Below are 19,784 nucleotides of genomic sequence, written 5' to 3' on the forward strand. Positions count from 1 at the left end.
GATGTACCGTAAAACTTCAATTAATCGCAGTCTCAAATAGCCACCTGTCCCTTTTAATAGCCAGGCATCGGCACACAATTCAGATAATAAACGGCTGTTTCAAATAAACGCCGGGTCTAAATGAATAGTTTACGAGTGAACTTCAGTGAGTACCATAAAGATTGCGTAAAATAACAAAAGGAGGGCAACATCATTGCCATGGATGAAACAGCATGGATCTCACGCAACAAGATCTCGTGGTCTCACTTCAGTATTCGACATTTGTCCAGGGGGGCAATTACATCTAGGGGTGAAGTGAAAGTAGGTCAATATTCTACGTTTGTCCAGGGGGGAACAAACATTTGTGGGTGAAGGGAAAGTAGGTAAGGGTTAAGATTGTTAAAGCAGAAAAAACTAGACGGCTAAGCATAAGTAAACTTGACTAGTGGACGGTATTGAAGGCATCTCCCGATGTCTTGGGGAACTGGACAAACATGGAATACTGAAGTCTATCTGGTGTGATCCATGTAATTATGGGGGATACAAAGGCCAAAGAGTGAGAGGATAGTGATAAAGCATGACATTGGGGTGTGTGATTGGCAGCCTCGTCTTTGCAAGTCTGATCGGCAATGGATTTGTTATTATAATGTTAATACTGGTCATACTGGTCACAATAAACGTGTGGTCGTCTTTTCAAAATTGTATTGAGCGAAAGCTGAACGCACTAAGGAAATAGACGCCTGGCTCGAATAGAAGCCTGTCTTTAATAAGTGCTGTTTGTGTTCAGTGATTGAAGCAAATAAACGCCCGGGATATTAATCAAAGTTTTACGGTAGCAATCTTATTCATATGTCACAGCTCACTTAAACCCCATGGCCCTGTTGTAAAGGACTTGTAATGGTCTGTTCCCAGTGGGTTAGAGATAAACCCTAGCAGGCCATTCAGGTGTGCTGGAATAAAGTGCTTTTCACATTCTGAAGACTTCCTGTCTTCAGTGGCATCCTCCGTTTCCTCCCCCACAGCCAGACAACAGGCTTTCTACTGGCCCAGCCGCTCTGTATCACAACGGTCCCAGTCCCCCAGGTATTGCTGTACCTAGACATAGATAATATATCTTCTCTTCACCAAAAATAAGAGCTATCTGGATATTGACAGCAGTTGAGAAACAAGCCTGACTTGTTTGTCATTCTTCAAGCTTTTTATCATTGTGGATGACTGTCTGTGTAATTAAAGTTTGGACATCCCACTGTTGCTAATTATTACCACTAGCTACCGGTGATGGGCTAAAACAGGTATTGACTACAAATATTTATTTTCAGCACTGGAGCTACTGACTGCTAACAGGCTCCTGCTACAATATATATACAAAAGCATGTGGACACCCATTCAAATTAGTGTATTCTGCTATTTCAGCCACACCTGTTGCTGACAGGTGTATAAAACCGAGCACACAGTCATGCAATATCCATAGACAAATAATGGCCTTACTGAAGAGCTTATTGACTTTCAATGTGGAACCATCGTAGGATGCCACCTTTCCAACAAGTCAGTTCGTCACATTTCTGCCCTGCTAGAGCTGCCCCGATCAAATGTAAGTGCGATTATTGTGAAGTGGAAGTCTAGGAGCAACAACGGCTCAGCCGCAAAGTGGTAGGCCGCACAAGCTCACAGAACGGGACCGCCGATTGCTGAAGCGCGTAGTGCGTAAAAATCATCTGTCCTGGGTTGCAACACTCACTATCGAGTTCCAAACTGCCTCTGGACGCAACGTCTACACAATAATTTTTTGTTGGGAGCTTCATGACATGGTTTTCCATGGCCGAGCAGCAGCACACAAGCCTAAGATTACCATGCGCAATGCAAAGCCTCGGCTGGAGTGGTGTAAAGCTTGCCACCATTGGACTCTGGAGCAGTGGAAATGTGTTTTCTGGAGATTAATCACACTTCACCATCTGCCAGTCTGATGGACGAATCTGGGTTTGGTGGATGCCAGGAGAATGCTACCTGCCCAAATGGGACTGTTTTTCATGGTTCGGGCTAGGCTCCTTAGTTCCAGTGAAGGGAAATCTTAGCATTATAGCATACAATGACATTCTAGACAATTCTGTGCTTCCAACTTTGTGGCAACAGTTTGGGGATGGCCCTTTCCTGTTTCAACATGACCATGCCTGATCGCCAAACATCAGTGCCCGACCTTACTAATGCTCTTATGGCTGATTGGAACCAAGTTCCCACAGCAATATTCCAACATCTAGTGGAAAGCCTTCCCAGAAGAGCAGAGGCTGTTATAGCAGCAAAGGGGGACCAACTCCATATTAATGTGCATGATTTTGGATCGAGATGTTCGACAAGCAGGTGTCCACATACTTTTGGTAATGTAGTGTATCTGTGCCCTCCGCCTGCCTGCTTCCCTCTGCCCCCACTCTACACTGGTGGACACACACACACACACAAAGGATAGCTGTTGCATAGTTAGGTGTTTTTCTGTCTATGACATTAATAAGCCGTGAAGGATAACACCTACAACCCTATGCAAGTGTTTCAGTAGCTAGATACATGGATGTTACTAGACGTAACAGTAGGCTTACTGTTGATAACATGGTGTAAATAGTCATTTTGATTCAGGTGCTCTCTCGGCTGAGAAGAGAGTTAACCTGCTGCAGAATGGATTCAATAAGCTATTGATTATCGATGACTGAAGTATAGTGGCACATTCATACTGAGTCGGTTCAATTAATGAAAATAGACAGGCCAGGGAAGTTAAAAAAATACACCGATGGGAACACAGTAATGTGCAGGATTTGTTTTCTGGTTACTACTGATATTTTCTTCCACCACCCAATGTAACAGTATTTCCGTTGAGATTAGACAGCCTGGCAGGCTGGGGAGGATGCGTGCCCTGGCATATTCGATTATTTGACGTTTAGAGGCGACTTGTCAGACACCCACAAACGTGGATTTCCCAAATTAGCGACCAGCTCACTCAAGTTAAATGACAGCGTCGACATTTTGATTTAGAGTGGGAAATGTCTAAATAAATTGATTGACATAGCCTTTATATTACTGAAATTGTACAAATATGAAATACACTGCATTATGAGTTGTAAGGCATTGGTTTGAATAAATAGTGTTTTACAGTGTGTAATATGCAGCTCTTTTTATGTTCTCTTAATTTCTTTCCAATGTTGGAATCAGACTCATCTTATTAAATGTTAAATTCATGAGGCCTATCTTACATTTTATGCTCAGTATTTTCTAAATATGCATTCCAATTTTCGGGACATTTGATTATTAAGCATTATCTTCTTAACTCTCCAAAATTTGTGTGGGGTCGTTAACGAAGTGGCTTTTCCTATTTTGACCATGTTTGTCTCGAAAGTGTGGGCTAAATCTCGTTATCGAGTTCTCTAAACTGCTGAGTTAACATTTTCTGTCTCTTTAACAACAAAAAAATCGTCAGAGTGAGCAGCAAGAAACCTTGGGCATCAAATAATACCCAAACTAACCTTGTGTAATATGCGTTTACACTGTTTATAGTGTGAATTATTGTGGTAATTAGGATAAACTAAGATTTTCCTGTGATGTATTATCAAACTAAATGTCATTGCCCATTAATTACATTCCTGTAGTAGCATAGTGCACAATATCTTAATTCATTCAACGCTACGCTAAAGCTTTGCAATATATGTTTTTATTAAAATAACGAAAAAATAAAATAGCCAATAATAGCCATAATAATAATGGTTTATTATTTTCATTTTAATGTTGTGTATTTTACAAAGTACTGAAATCAATACATTCCCTCTCTTTTAACGTTTCCCTCTTCAATATGTTCCTCAAGGGGAGAGGATATGTAAACTATAAATCAGATTGGGCATATCCACCTGAAAGTGACACCCACTCTCCCTCTTCCTATCTGTTTTTTCTTTCCCTCTCCTTCGCCTTGTTCGGATACACCATCACTATGTTTTGAAAAATAAGCCGCAGTTTGTACTGCCATTCGAGAAGATAATGGTTACTGATTCCATTCTTTCAGTCATAATCTTCAAGTGGGATTAAATGAATAGTCGTCGCGTTAGCTACTCAGAGCAGGATGCTTCTGGTTCACTGCTCTGTGACTTTAGCCGTGCTGTTTACTCTTAAACCTGACAGTCCAGAGCATAGATTGCTACTTGCTTGGCATGGTTGTGGTGTTTGAAACCTCACTAGAATACACAAAGGAACGAGAAGCCTAGCTCTCAACGGGTCCCTAGAGCTCACATATTTACCCTAAAATCCATTTTTATTGATTATACCATCAATGCCCCCCTAATACATGCATAAGGAGGTCTATACCTGTGAATAAATAGATGTTGAGAGTCTTTAGGGGTCGCCTATATACAGGGTCATCTTGGCTGTGGACGCTGAGACCAGATAAGCCCTGTATTGACCATTGTTTTGGACATTTTGGTTATGTAGACCTAATAACTTCGTGAATGTTTCATAATTCGTTTCATAAAACGTATTGCATATTGGTTGAGGACTGTGGAACAAACATAAATCGAAATAAATTACAAATGAATGATATATCATCAATCACGGGGAGATATATGTGATTTATATATAGGCTATTTTATTTTCCCGATCCTTGCAAAATATGAAAGCAAGCACCTGAATTTAAAATCCACTAGGCTATAGCAAAAATGATGAACCCTCAAGGGCGGAAATACAAAAACAATTACAAGTGAATAATTTTCAAGGGATTTTCAATATGTTGTAAGCGATATACCATCACTAAATGCATCAATATAATGTAGGCCAATTCAAAATGTTAGAATGAATACGTGTCTAGGGAGGAAGGAGAAGGAGAACGCAGCTCAGTGCATTCCAAGTGAACACAATATTTTCTCTTCCAGAAGGGGTCGCCATGATGTTGTAGCACAGTGCCCAGGCTTGTAGCCTACTCGATAAACATGGGGGGAATCTCTCTTGCTGCTTGTCCCTGCTCTCTGCCCTCCATCCTCTTTCCCTCTCTCCTTCTCTCTTCACCCCCTCTCTCTCTCCCCACTGCCCTCTCTCTCCTTTTTCCTGCAGCGCCCTTCCTTTCATTGCCAGAGCCCTTCTGTTATTTACAGTTCTCATGAAATGTCTCACTTTGCTGCCCTAAGCTCCCCGCAAGGTATCTACGGTTTTTTGTTCAAATAAGTGTAAGAATTATACATAAAGGCAAGTTAGGGACGAGGAATTATAAACATTTGTGCGCCTGTTAGTTCCGCCGAATGAGGCAAGATTTATTTGCTGAATTAAATCCTCGAGCTACAAACCGTGATTATTTCAGTGGAAAACTGGTCAAATGTTGACAACCTTTAAGCCCATGTAACGCTCAGCATTGGGGAAGGCAACCTAATGAGGAAATATCAGATCGTCCGTCCCTAGGCTGGCTTAATTAAATGTAAACGTATTCAGATATAAAGGCTTGAGCTGCACCTCGCGGCTTAACTAAACTCCCAGCTTTTGTCCTTCATTGGGCTTTATTTATTCTCCAGTCACACGTGCAAATCCCCTTCTATTTCCACAACGCACCGACTAGAATGACCATTGCACTGCATGACCATTGCACTGCAGTTTTCTATTGCCAATTCTGCCCCCTTTAGCTATGTTATTTAACTAATTAGAAAACTGTAATTCATTAAGTTTTAGAGAGGAGGAGGGGGAGAGCTCAATCTGTCACTCAGTTTTAAGAAGACAAGCACCACTGGAGTGTAAAGAAATCGGCTCTGATTCAAAAAAGCGACCAAGCGCAAAAAGTCCTCAACATTAGCCTGCTATTTATTCATGTGATTTCCCCCTGAAACAGAAAACCCCATCGTTAGTTTTCTCTCCTTTTCCACAACATCATTTCGATGCATGTTTCCACTCACCCATAGATTACGAATGGCCTTTTAAGTATTTACTATTTAGGCTGTGTGTAGTCAGTGGGATGCAGGTTGGGATATTGTGGCAGGGGTGAAGAACTGACTGTCTGATGAATCTCACTAGTCAATAGTCATTTAGTTATCTCATTATAATCATGCTTCTGAATTTTATTTGTTCATTGTAGCCTGTAATGGTATGATTTTAAACACATTTCTGAAGAAAAACTATGCCTATTATTTACAAAACTATTATTAGGCACATCATTATCAACGGGTATCATGATATAAATGTTAATGTCATTATTTGAATTATATTAGCAGTATTATTACTGTGTTGCCGACATTGCTGCATTTAAGTATATTATATTTTAGGCTATAGGCCTATTTCTTTGTTACTTAAAATAAAAATGTCTTTCTGTAAATGTGTGGGGTGTTTTCTTTTTCTTGCTGCGGGCACTGTTAAAATAAAAAGAAACGTTTTTATTCGAATACAGTAGTATTTATCATAAATGATAAATAGGTTGTAGGGAGCTGTCTTCAGCAGATGCGTTCATCAAGCGTAAATGGGAGGTAGCATGGAGAATTAGGAGAAAGAGTCAGCAACATTCCTGCAGGGGATAAGTTGGTGACAATTAAAACACACACACACACACGGAAAGAGATACACTCACTGTATGCATATTCTGATAAATTACTATGCTGAGTATTTGAACACATCCCGCCCCTCCTTCATATTCAAACACTGTGCTCAATAAGGGTATATTGAAGTCAAAGAAAACATACACTTCACTGTAAAACAGCATTTATGAGAAGACCTCCGAAAGATTGTTTTTCAACCGAATTAAAAGTATTTTATATTCAGTTGGAAACTGTTTAGTAGCCTATTAGAAACGCATTCAAGACCAACGGTAACTGAACGTGTGTATATCTCATTTCTAGACAACATATTGATAAATCAAATATTTTGGCATCCTCATGAACCAACAGGAGATCCGATTAAAATAGCTCCACCATGTCTAGTCATGTCACAGCAAAGCAATCAAACAATATTTCCAACGCTCCCTCCGTCAAAGTGAAGTTTGTTTCCAATCCTCCACCAACTCGATATCCGTCCCTATTCCCTATTTAAATGAAATTACGTTGAAACAACGTGGAATAGACGTTGAATTGACGTCCTTTCCCAGTGGGAAGCCTCCCTTGGCCTCCACAATCCTTGTCCGTGTGCTATAATAAACCATTTTCCCCGTGCTTTATTGATCAGTCAGTCCGAGCTAATGTAATTATCCTCATCAATAGGGGACTGCAGGGAGAATCATTATGCGGTTGACAATGATAAATGATCACCGAAATGCGGCCTTTTCCCCAGCGGACCCCTGCCTCTGACCCGCTCACATACACAACGTAGTCATAGAAACACCTTATGGCAAAAAGAGCGAACTGCTGAAATGTTAAAAAAGGAGGTCAGCATTCAAATAAAACAAAAACACACAGAGAGATAGAAACCCGCCCTAAATAAAAACGGTTCCCAAAGCAAGCCATTTTTGTGAGGCCAGCTGCAACGCGAAGATGCGTGAAGCCCCACCACTCACGCGCACCCACTTACAATGCAGCGTTTAGAAAGAAGAAAGCTACAAACTTAGAGCGATGTAGGTATAACCTGACACACAACCGTAAATAAAATACAGTTTTATTTGCAAAAAACATCTTAGTAGCAATGGCATTTTGTAGCCTATTTCTTGAGACTCACTCCGAAGAGCCCAAATCCTGAGCCAGTGTTGCAGATCGAATAACCTACTTCTTTGTCTAGGTGCTGTATAAGAGACGATATTATAAGAAGGTTAGGGCTTTATTAACGTGTTGCCTGTGTACACACAGCCAGCAACGGCGTCGTGTTCTGCAGGGTATTGTGGACATTTAATATCGTTGTCTGAGACTGTAGAGAGGAGAGGAAAACGGTCTGGGTAGGTGGTTTTGTGTTGTGCAGAGAGAGCAGTGCAGGGGGACTATTCCTTATTTTATTCCTGCACTAGTACCCGAACTAGCTTTGACAGGGAGGAGATGAAGGGGCGGTGTTGTTTAGCTCGGCTGGATCATCCATCATTCCTGTCACACCGAATCGGCAAAGGGAAACAGCAGAGGCAATCTACCTTCTGTCTCCTCGAAAATGGAGAAAGGGGGAAAAAGGAGAAAAAACTATTAATATTACCCACCCCCCCAACCCCACCCCCGCCACTACCACCATCCACAATAATCAAGGCGTTTTTTCTCTTTTAGACCAGATAATCTTCACACAAAACGGAGGGCTTCTTCCTTCCGTTCATCCACATAATAGGATGATAAAAGAAGTGTATAAGCTTTTAAACAATTCAAATGGTGCATCATCAAATGCGTTGTGAACGCGGAGGAAAACTTAACAGTTTGTCCAACCTGTCAAAGGCTCAGAAAGGTGTTTTCCTATCTTCATTTGACGCAGTTTTAAAACAATTATGTTTGGGTATTTTGCATATTTACTGGATTATTTTTTATTTTGTTTATGTTTCAATATAGGCCTACATATTTTAATTCCTGTAATATCGAAATATTCATGCAACTAGTTGTAGTCTATTACCAACGCAATCTTCCCTTTGTAAATTATTTCTTATTTTCACTTTTTCAACTCTGAAAGTCTTGGAGGCTGCACGCTTGAGGGAATAAAATAAATATACCAAACAATTTGATAACAAGAACCTAATAATATCCTTTATCAACATAATTTCATAGGAATAATGAATTATTAGAAATTAGATAAATCATGCGAAGATTATTCAGCAATTGGAAAACGGATAAAAAAATCTCTAAAATCACAGGGCAATTTGTGTTTTGCGTCAGGATCAGGACTGTAAGGCATTTTGAAGGTAGTAAGTTGCAATAAAAGTCAACATAATATTTCCCCCCTTTCCACCAGCCCTATGCTTGTTCTGGCTCAACAACCCAATGCCCCCCCCCAGACGTCACTCACCTACAGGCTACAGACAGGGCTGAGCGCTGGAGTTAAAACGGGAAAGCCCTATAGCTCTAACAGTTCTCTACAGTAGACCATTTGAAGAACAAAACAAGTGTTTTGTGTAGTGACCTTCCTAATACAGAATTTCCTATAGCCTAATAAAAAAAAACGATGTATTAATACTATTATTATTATTTTCAACTGCTTTCAATGTGTGGAAGAAAAATGTAACACAATCCACTACGTTTTACAATAGCATTATGGACAGTAGTGTAAAAATAAACCCAGCCATTACAGCATTGTTGGAGTTAAATCCCTTATCTGAAAGGCAGAAAGATTTCATCCTGCAAGACAGAGAGATAGTCATTTCTGGTTTAAGGCTATGACTTCTATGGCCGCGAGCAAACACTGGCAAAGAGATATCAAAAGATTATCAGTGAACCCGTGAGCGATTCAGATTACGCCGTCAGGGGTCGCTGTAAAGCGTCGGAAATATTCACTTGCAGCACTTGTATGTTGTCAGTTGGAAACGGTTGCAGCAAAAGGGAAGGGACAAATGCATATTCTATAGTTTGAAGCCAATGGTAAAACTGAGGTTATTGTAAATATGTTGAACTGTATGCTATCGAAATCGATGCTCTGTTTAAAAGTCAACTCAAATGGGAAGGCATGCAAATCCAAGGTTTTCTATCTCCATTTCCACTGACATTATAATGAAAAACAAAAAATCATGCCATATTTGTGTTTCTGACAAAGCAAACCATTGCAAATATAATTAAAACACAGATTTAAAATACATTTTAAATGATTAATTTCTTTTGTTGCAACAGGTCGCCAGATTGCTTTTCTTTCTTCATTCCACTCCCTTGGGGGTTTTGCAACTATAAACTTTACCGGGTAAGGTCACCTAAGTGTGTAGAAATGCGCTGTCTTTGAATGAACAATTGTGCTTTATAGAATTACCCTAATATTGATATAGCTATTTAGCCAAACTTTGATAACCATTTTCTGTCAGAACTATCACCATGATAACTTTGCAATAATAATAATAATATACGACCTATAATAAATATAAACCCATTACTATGTAGGCTGAATTACTATTACTCTTAGTTATGTTCGTAACACACAGCACACACAAATCTAACAAAAATCAAAAATGAAATATTTATTACAGCATTTGTGACTGAACACCTTTTAAACATTACGTCACAGTCCTCATACAAGTATTTAATAATGTATTTTTGACAAAGCTTAAGGGAGATGGCATTGTATCATCTAGTGAGGAACACGTGCTGAAAAAGGAAGGAATTCATAGACATACAATATCAATGCCACAGCAGATCTGAAACTAGCAAAAACATTCTTTTTCAATTGAGGTAAACACATAGAATATCTAACATGAAACAATTAATAGACTGAACTCTGTACGAAGTTTGTTGCAATATTCTCTTAGCTTTTTCCTAAAGCTTTGAGTTCATAATTTAAGTAATTTTTTTGTCTTTTTGTCTTTTTTATGTTTTTTGGTGCATCAACCATCAATTGTTTCTCCCAGTGCCAAAGAATCCACCATTGTGTCAGTATTGTCCATATGGCAAGTATGTTTATCCAGAGGCAAAGAAGCAAAGTAGGATGCTGCTTTTCCACTAGCTTCCTTCAATAGGCTCTGTCAATGAGAGTCCAGGATACAAAAAAATAAAATAAAATAAAAATGTATAAAACCAACACAATCCAGTGCTTGGGCAATTCAAACTAATAACTTTTGTTTATATACCTACAGGGCAACATTCATTCATGAACCAAAAAAACGAGGGGCATGAAACATTTTTAAACTGAATCTTCTGGAGAGATCAGGTGTCATTTAGCAGCCTTTCCCATCATGCCCTGTTCTCTATGGGGGACAGCGCCTGTTCTGCCTGTTGCTCTGGTTGGGAGCGAATGGGAGTCCGTTGTTGAGATGTTCCATCTTTTCTGTTTTATAGTGCTGCTGCACCACCGAGACAGTTTCTCCTCCAGGAAGGAGCACACACAGTGTGAGAGAAAGGCTTAACCTTTAATTCTATAACTAGCTCAGGAAACATAAATTGAGTGATCAACGAAAAATGCACACGTTTTAACTTCGTTTCTATCATTTTTATACTACAGTAGTTATAACTCTTGGGAATCTTTTCTTCTCTTTTTTTCTCTCAATTTTCCAGAGTGATTTCATTTGAAAATGAGTTGAACGTGTCACTGGAGAGAGTGGGTACTGTGTTTGTATGTGTGTGTCTTGAGTTGTGTGCGTGTCCATGTTTGCACGTGTCCGTTGTCAGAGCATCTTCTGTTGATCTTTAACAAAAGCCCAAGACAAAGTGTTCATGTCAGCTTGGTCCTCCATTTGGATGAAAGTAACAAAATTGACAAGGAAAAAAAAAAAGAAGGAAAAAATCATCACAGCTCATCTGGAATTCTGTTTTTAATGTCTAATTCCGGTCAAAGGGCGTTGCGCTTTTATTCTGAATTTTTTTCTGAAAATAGCTTTGTTGTAGAGTTGTTGTTGTTGATGTTTTTTTCTCTTAGTAGCTGCTGCTGTTGTTGTTGATGATGTTGACGTCATTGTGGTAGTAAAGTTCCCTTATACAATTGGGCATGGATGTCCAGGCCTTGTCCTCCAGCGCTGGAGTCAATGGGGCTCAGCGGGGGGTGGCAGGGGCTATGTGCAGACATGGTGATTCCTGGTTGAGAGGGGGGTCCTCCGTGCATCAGCATGGCTGAGTGATGGGGATGGTGGGTGTGATGAAGGTGATTGGGGGCCGGGCAGTTAGGGGTGGAGGGCGGGTCCGTGTCGAAGCTGGGTGGGGTGAGGGGTCATCTGATGAGGAGGGGTGTAACTTTGCGGGGCCATGCTCATGCCCATAGGACCACTCTGAGGTACGTACTCCCCTGGCATGCCTTGAAGCCCTGAGATCAGAGAGTCAGAGAGAGAGGGAGGGTTAAAAACAAGCACTCACTTGAATGGAAAAGTATTACAAAAATGTACTACTGAATTCCAAATTTCGTGACTCTGACATAAAATAAAACATTCATTTATACCTTGTGTAAAGTGAGCTCATTTTGTGGTGTAAAAATTAAGTCAAATAACATACTAACTACATTTAGGATTACACATGCCCCAAAAGTCCAAAGCTACTTCCGAAATGTTGTTTTAAGAGCTAAAAAAAGCTACTTTATCACTCTATTTTAGGTGATTGAGAGTCTGTTACAATGTCAATAGAATCATGGTCAGTTCTCAAGTTGGAAAGTGATTTCCAACCATCCAGACACAATCGTCCTGGAGGATGTGAAGCTAGCAGCCATACTGATGTTAGCAACACTAATATTTTTTACAGGCAGAAGAGTCAATTCCCCCACTGAATGTAGTGACAACCCGAATAGAGGCGTTTTCTCAGGGGGACGCACTACTGTGAACATGTTTGATTTATAACCCATTATAAAGAAGTTATTAAATAATTTAGAGCCATTTAACTATAACAACACGCCAGTCTAAGAATAGCATTCAAGGCTTTGCGTTTTCCCCTCCAATAAGAGGCACTTTTAACCAAAACAAAGTGCTGCTCTTGGAAAAGTATAATGACAACAACAGCTAAAGCACAGAGACAGCGAGAAACAGAGCCAACAGAGAGATAAAAGGAGGGAGAGAGGGAGGGAGAAAAGGGAGGTAGGGAGGAGAGGGAGGGAGAAAAGGGAGTTAGGGAGGAGAGGGAGGGAGAAACAGAGCCAACAGAGAGATAAAAGGAGGGAGAGAGGGAGGGAGAAAAGGGAGGTATGGAGGAGAGGGAGGGAGAAAAGGGAGGTAGGGAGGAGAGGGAGGGAGAAAAGGGAGTTAGGGAGGAGAGGGAGGGAGAAACAGAGCCAACAGAGAGATAAAAGGAGGGAGAGAGGGAGGGAGAAAAGGAGGTATGGAGGAGAGGGAGGGAGAAAAGGGAGGTAGGGAGGAGAGGGAGGGAGAAAAGGGAGTTAGGGAGGAGAGGGAGGGAGAAACAGAGCCAACAGAGAGATAAAAGGAGGGAGAGAGGGAGGGAGAAAAGGGAGGTATGGAGGAGAGGGAGGGAGAAAAGGGAGGTAGGGAGGAGAGGGAGGGAGAAACAGAGCCAACAGAGAGATAAAAGGAGGGAGAGAGGGAGGGAGAAAAGGGAGGTAGGGAGGAGAGGGAGGGAGAAAAGGGAGGTAGGGAGGAGAGGGAGGGAGAAACAGAGCCAACAGAGAGATAAAAGGAGGAGAGAGGGAGGGAGAAAAGGGAGGTAGGGAGGAGAGGGAGGGAGAAAAGGGAGGTAGGGAGGAGAGGGAGGGAGAAACAGAGCCAACAGAGAGATAAAAGGAGGGAGAGAGGGAGGGAGAAAAGGGAGGTAGGGAGGAGAGGGAGGGAGGGAGAAAAGGGAGTTAGGGAGGAGAGGGAGGGAGAAACAGAGCCAACAGAGAGATAAAAGGAGGGAGAGAGGGAGGGAGAAAAGGGAGGGAGAAAAGGGAGGTAGGGAGGAGAGGGAGGGAGAAACAGAGCCAACAGAGAGATAAAAGGAGGGAGAGGGGAGGGAGAAAAGGGAGGTAGGGAGGAGAGGGAGGGAGAAAAGGGAGGTAGGGAGGAGAGGGAGGGAGAAACAGAGCCAACAGAGAGATAAAAGGAGGGAGAGAGGGAGGGAGAAAAGGGAGGTAGGGAGGAGAGGGAGGGAGAAACAGAGCCAACAGAGAGATAAAAGGAGGGAGAGAGGTAGAGAGAAAAGGAGGTAGGGAGGAGAGGGAGGGAGAAACAGAGCCAACAGAGAGATAAAAGGAGGGAGAGAGGGAGGGAGAAAAAGGAGGTAGGGAGGAGAGGGAGGAATATGCTGAAGTGATACCCCTTGGTACGGAGAGTAGGGCCCTGTGCTGATGTGATACCCCTTGGTACGGAGAGTAGGGCCCTGTGTTGATGTGATACCCCTTGGTACGGAGAGTAGGGCCCTGTGTTGATGTGTGTGGAGACCCCAGCTTGTTGGCATCCCCTCACTCTGTGCCTGGTTGGTGGAAACAGAAGCCTGCTCAGTGGTGCTTCTGTTTGGTTATTCAGGGGTGTGTTTGTTGTCTGCAGACCAGGGAGAAGGTAGTGGTGGTGGGGGGGCCCTGTGGCCTGGGACTGGAGTATGGGAACAGGCCTGGCCCAAAGTCCTGGACCCTGGAGAGAAGCAGGGGAGAGCAGGTGTGGGTCTGGGGTGGGATACTTCTGGTGCTGGAGCCAGTGGGGCCTGGATAGGCCTGCTTTGTAATGTGAACCCTTGGGGGATTAACGCTGCTTGGGAGGGAGGGGTAAAGGAGAGTGGTCGCCGCAAGGTCACCAGGCATGCTCACTCTCCACATTCCTCCACCTTAGTACACCGCAATTAAGAAATGACAGAGCAGAGCCCAGCAAGTTGAGGAGGTAGCGAGGGAGAAAACAGGACAGTAGAGGCCAAAATTAATGACCAATCACATTGGCTGAAAGCAAGGTGCCATTTTCTATTACTCACTACCCTCCTACTATCCACGTCTAGTTCATAGGAAATTCACAAGTTTGTCGCAGTGTTCTCTTAAAACCTCACTACGGGGTCATAAAATAAGTACTTCAATCTGGACATGCTGGGTAGGGTTGGGTTGGGCTGGGGTATATGGCAAGGGCTGTGCGAGGGGTGCCCTCACCTCCATATAACCTGGAGTGGCTCCTGTTAAAAGGCCCAACAGATGTTTTTGACAGTGTAAGACGGTAATCTCCAGTCTTGTAAGCTGCAGTCATTCTGTTAAGTAGATCTGTGGCCCCCTTTATTAACAGGAGTGGTCAAATCATCTGAAGACAATAATGGTGAGACTGGTCTCTCTCTCTCTCTTTCTATCCCTTCCCCTCTCTCCTCTCCCCCCACCCTCTCTTCTCCCCACACTCTCTCTCTCCTCTCTCTCTCTCTCTCTCTCTCTATCCCTCTCTCCTCTCCTCTCCCCCCACCCTCTCTCTCCTCTCCTCTCCTCTCTTCTCCCCACACTCTCTCTCTCCTCTCTCCCTATCCCTCTCTCTCTATCTTTCTTCCCATTCTGTTCTGTTCTGTCCTGTTCTGGTAGAGCAGGCCTGCTCAATGGCTGGAGATAATTAAGTACCAAATATACCATATTGTTTGGCGGCGTAATCAAATCAGAAGATGATAATATTCCTCTGTATTAAGCTATTAATGTAATTGGTCATGAAGCATAAAATATGTTATGTAATTGAATAGTCTCAAAATTATATAGCCTATATTAAGAATTAGCCAAGCTGAGCAAATGTTGTCTCTGTGTCTGTATTAGGGAACATTGGGTCCCAAAGTTTTTTAAAATCCCTGACGCCATTAGCAAAGACAGGAGGGGATGAGATGAGAGAGGGAGGGAGAAAAAAAGAGGAGAGAAATGGGCTTTGCCAATAGAATGGCTTTGGTGACTCTTCGGAAATTCCAGGCTCCATTTACATATAAAGGGTTCTTTTAATCAAGGTAAGTGTCATTATATTGTGCCTCACTGGGCAAAGGAGTTTGGGTGTTAAATAAAATCTCTTCTGCCCCGCCGCCGTTGGGATGTGATACATCTTGATTTTTCAAATGTCAGCGCTCTGGCACTAGTGGGAGGCGGAATGGCCAGGATTAATCAGACAGTGTGTGTGTGTGTGTGTCTGTGTGTGAGAGTCTCGGGTCCTTTAAATGTATCTCTGTGTCTCTCTTTGCTCTGTCTCTGTGTGTCTCATGACGGGGCTAGTCAATGCCCTCTCCAGTAAAAAATCATCAAAACACACAGGTCCCCTCCCCTCACTCCCCTCACTCCCCTACTTGCCAACCCCACCCCCCAGTGAAGGATCGGCCATGTCACCCACGGCTCGTATATCTCGCCCGAGGACCGTAATGTACTGCGGCGCTCCCGTCTTTGCATATAAGATAATTTGGGCATCAATCGTTCCCAAGACAGATTTATGTCACTCAGAGGACAGTTTCACTTCTCCTTCTTTATCGCTTCACTGGAGCCTGTTTAATTTCTCCCCGTCAGACCCTGCCTCTGGAGATGTTATGTTTCCCTAAATGTCCAACATTTGCATTGGCTGTCAGAGATGGGGAGAGAGATGGCCCTGTTGGGATAAATGAATGTGTGGTGTCGGTACAGGCCGTGCTATCAAGACCTTGGTTGTTGGTTGTGCTGGTTGTTCTTCTGTTGTCTGGGCTGGCGCCACAAGTCCCCCCTCTCTCTCCCAGGGACCAACAGGAGAAAGCTTCACGGCATGGCGGCAACTCCCACTATTCCCAGTCCTTCTATTCATCTTTCAGTAGCTAGCTAACCCCCCTTCCTTACCCCTCTTCCGCCCCTTAAAGCACTATGCTACACCAACCACACTCACTGGTTGTCAAGGGGGTTGCTGTGGGGGAGGTTGTTGTAAAATTAGGGTGGGGATGGGAGGGGGATTGTGGTGAAGTAAGGGGGTTTGTGGGTTAAAACCACAAGCCCAGAGGTTTGAGAAATAAAGCCCAGTTGTACTTACTTCCCCCTTTTTCTTTGCGTTTTGCTTTACAAGATGGAGGTTACATGTAGTGCCATTGCCCATCCATGCCCATATTCATCCCCATTCCACTCATAGGCCCTAGAAGAGGAAAAACACGTCAGAGAAAAGGTCAGCAGAAGGTCAAAGGTGGAATGGCAGACAGGTCAGAGCAGATAGACACCCTGGTAGGTAGAAGGATGGATTGGTTACAGAGAGGAAGAGGAAGAGAAGGTGCAGTAGTAACGTGTCTAAAAATGTTAGTCTCCACAAATCTCCCCGTTCGTTACAAAATTTGTGTCATTTTCTAGAGATGGGTGAAAAGAGAGACAAGCAAATGGAGGTAAATAGTGATACCTAAGGGAGTTGAGAGAAGAGGGTGGAGTTGACTGAGTAAGTGAACTTTATTATGATGCAGTGATATCATCAGTAGTTTTGTGACATTGGTTAGTATTGGGTTGATGATGCTGCCATGTACAGCACAGTAGTCAGTGCTGGTGTGACATTTCCAGGGCTAGAGGGGTTGGTGTGTGTTGCTGTCAGTAGTCATACAGTCACAGGGGGTGCATTGGTGACTGTAAACATACACAGCACAGTGACTAGTATACAGTATGCAGGACAGGAGGAGGGGGGTTACCAGCTGGTCGGATCCCCATGTGTTGCTGGCCGTCCAGCACGAAGCTGCCCATTGGCTGGCCCTCCGGACTGTACGCTGCTCCTTGACTCACTGAAGGATCAAGAAGAAAACCTGATTGTAGTCAAAACATGGACACGAGGGGAGGGAGAGAAGACAAACCACACAATCAGCTTACTGTCCCAGCTCCGGCCCAAACATACTGCAACACATTGTGTCCACCATGACTGATGCATGACATGCAAACACATGCAGTATGAGTACACACACACACACACACACACACACACACACACACACACACACACACACACACACACACACACACACACACACACACACACACACTTTAACATTAGACAAAATAAGGGGTAATGCATTGATCTCTAACTGAGAAAAGGAAGCAAGCATTTTGACGAGATCAGGATTTTCTGTCAAGACCATCACCAGCCATTCCCAAAGCAACATGGATGTTATTTCATGGACAGAGACAAGTTATGGGACATCATTGGCAAAAACATCACTATTTACCCCCCTGCAATTGGCATTATCTACCCCTGCAAATTCAAATGAGTTCAAGTCTCCTGAGTACAGCGAAGCTGAGTACAGCGAAGCTGAAAAGACTGATCATGATCATTATTTACAAATAAGATTCATATAAAATATTATTCAAGCATCATAATACTGTCCACAGTAGTAATCAAATGATGTCATAGTGTCATATCATTAGCCCTATTCAGTAAGAGTATTGTGGAGTCTGCAGCAAACAGCATATTCCTGGACTAAACAGCCTAATCTGGAGTAATCTGTCAAATTGAAGATTAGGGGAAGCTTTTAGTCATGCTGTCTTCAGAGAGATTACTGATTGCCACACTCTAAACACACGCTCTCTGTCTCTCTCTTCTCTCCTCTCTCTCAAATATTCCCAACAAACCACAATAATTGTACTGAGATTCGGAAAGGCGCGTCTCATTTCAATAATTGGTTAACTTAATTTGCACAATCTCCTCCCCAATTTGTGGGACTCTCTCTAGATTTGGAGCGAGCTAATCAACAAAAAGCTTTTCTCCCTCAAAGACAAATTATGTGGCGTTTTTCCTTAGTAATGTTACAGTCGATACGGCCTAGGGTGGCTACATAAATTCCTGTCCGGATTCTTTGCTCGATTCTAGAGTGGCATGTTTATGACTTAATCTTTCAGTGCTTTTTGTCGTCTGACCATTGTAGATATGGAAAATCAATGCCTGATCAATTTGCAATGTGAACCCTTCCTTAATCCTTTTCAGAGAAATGGAAATTGATTTTGCGTTGTAGATATGTGGTAGTGGAGTATGGGCCTGAGGGCACACACTTAGTGTGTTGTGAAACGGTAATGCACGCATTGTAATGTTTTTAAAATTGTATTAAAATTGCCTTAATTTTGCCGGACCCCAGGAAGAGTAGCTGCGCCTTGGCAGCAGCTAATGGGGATCCATAATAAATACAAAATCGCTCCCTATGTAGGGCGTCCAGACAGAAATCAGAAATCAATGGATCATATTAAACTCATTTGCATCTGTCAGGTAGTTTTTCATGACCAGAATGAATTAATCGCCCACAATTACTAAATTGAAATGATGACGTTCAATACAATCACATATAGGACCCTTGATATTTCAAATCTGGGCTAAGTGAATACCGAGCAGCAACAGCCAGAGGACTGACACTTGGGAATTGAGTGAGTTAAAAAACACAAAGTAGATACCAAAATGCTCCAAGCATTCCTGGAGATTCTCTTGTGCCCAATTAGCAATTCACAGAGAGAGAACATGTTGCTAAAGAACCTCTCAGTGTTAGATTAGGATATCGGCAATTACACGCAATCAACTAACAGATAGCGTCACCACCACACTTCCCATTGAGAAAATAAGAAGATAGGGTGTGGTGTGTGTGTGTGTGTTGGTGGTAGTAGGGGGGCTGGGGATTCTCCCTTACAAATCCAGGCTAGGAGGCAAGATGTGTGTGCCAGTACATTAACTGGAAGAGCTGGTGTTTCTGGAAAAAGTGGGAAAGATGTGCAGAGTAGACTTTCTTACCTGCTCGATTTGACTGGTCAATCATGGGCTGTACTATTCTTCTCCTGGCATTAATGAACCTGGGAGAGAAGAGAGAAGAAAAGAGAAAAACACTTTCAATCACACAGCATTCACCAACAGGAGAGTTCATCGGAAACCACAGCACAACAACACAGTTTTACAGGACTTAGTAACAACATTAGCCACTGGCTCTGAGAGAGCCAATCAAAACAGATACAGCAACAACACAGTTTTACAGGACTTAGTAACAACATTAGCCACTGGCTCTGAGAGAGCCAATCAAAACAGATACAGCAACAACACAGTTTTACAGGACTTAGTAACAACATTAGCCACTGGCACTTAGAGAGCCAATCAAAACAGACACAGCAACAACACAGTTTTACAGGACTTAGTAACAACATTAGCCACTGGCTCTGAGAGAGCCAATCAAAACAGATACAGCAACAACACAGTTTTGCAGGACTTAGTAACAACATTAGCCACTGGCTCTGAGAGAGCCAATCAAAACAGATACAGCAACAACACAGTTTTACAGGACTTAGTAACATTAGCCACTGGCTCTTAGAGAGCCAATCAAAACAGATACAGCAACAACACAGTTTTGCAGGACTTAGTAACAACATTAGCCACTGGCTCTTAGAGAGCCAATCAAAACAGATACAGCAACAACACAGTTTTGCAGGACTTA

General features: G+C 42.6%; 1 protein-coding gene across 6 annotated transcripts in view; it reads right to left on the reverse strand.

Annotated features, from left to right (window-relative positions):
- Positions 1–10,009: 10,009 nt before the first annotated feature.
- The window catches only part of LOC115138640 (homeobox protein Meis2), a 134,820-nt gene continuing 125,045 nt past the window's right edge, over positions 10,010–19,784 (reverse strand). For 3 of the 6 annotated variants that reach the window (XM_029675707.2, XM_029675704.2, XM_029675705.2), the window contains exons 10-12: positions 19,094–19,152; positions 17,022–17,132; positions 10,010–11,796 (exon numbers count right to left, since the gene is read on the reverse strand). In XM_029675707.2, the coding sequence (XP_029531567.1) occupies positions 11,657–11,796; positions 17,022–17,132; positions 19,094–19,152 (310 nt within the window). In that variant the 3' untranslated portion in view covers positions 10,010–11,656. Of the gene's footprint in view, positions 11,797–13,727; positions 14,042–16,387; positions 16,487–17,021; positions 17,133–19,093; positions 19,153–19,784 lie in introns of all 6 variants that reach the window. The other 3 variants (XR_003864979.2, XM_029675709.2, XM_029675708.2) reach the window with 3 other exon arrangements.

The sequence above is a fragment of the Oncorhynchus nerka genome, linkage group LG12, assembly GCF_034236695.1.
Source record: "Oncorhynchus nerka isolate Pitt River linkage group LG12, Oner_Uvic_2.0, whole genome shotgun sequence".
Classification (NCBI taxonomy): domain Eukaryota; kingdom Metazoa; phylum Chordata; class Actinopteri; order Salmoniformes; family Salmonidae; genus Oncorhynchus; species Oncorhynchus nerka.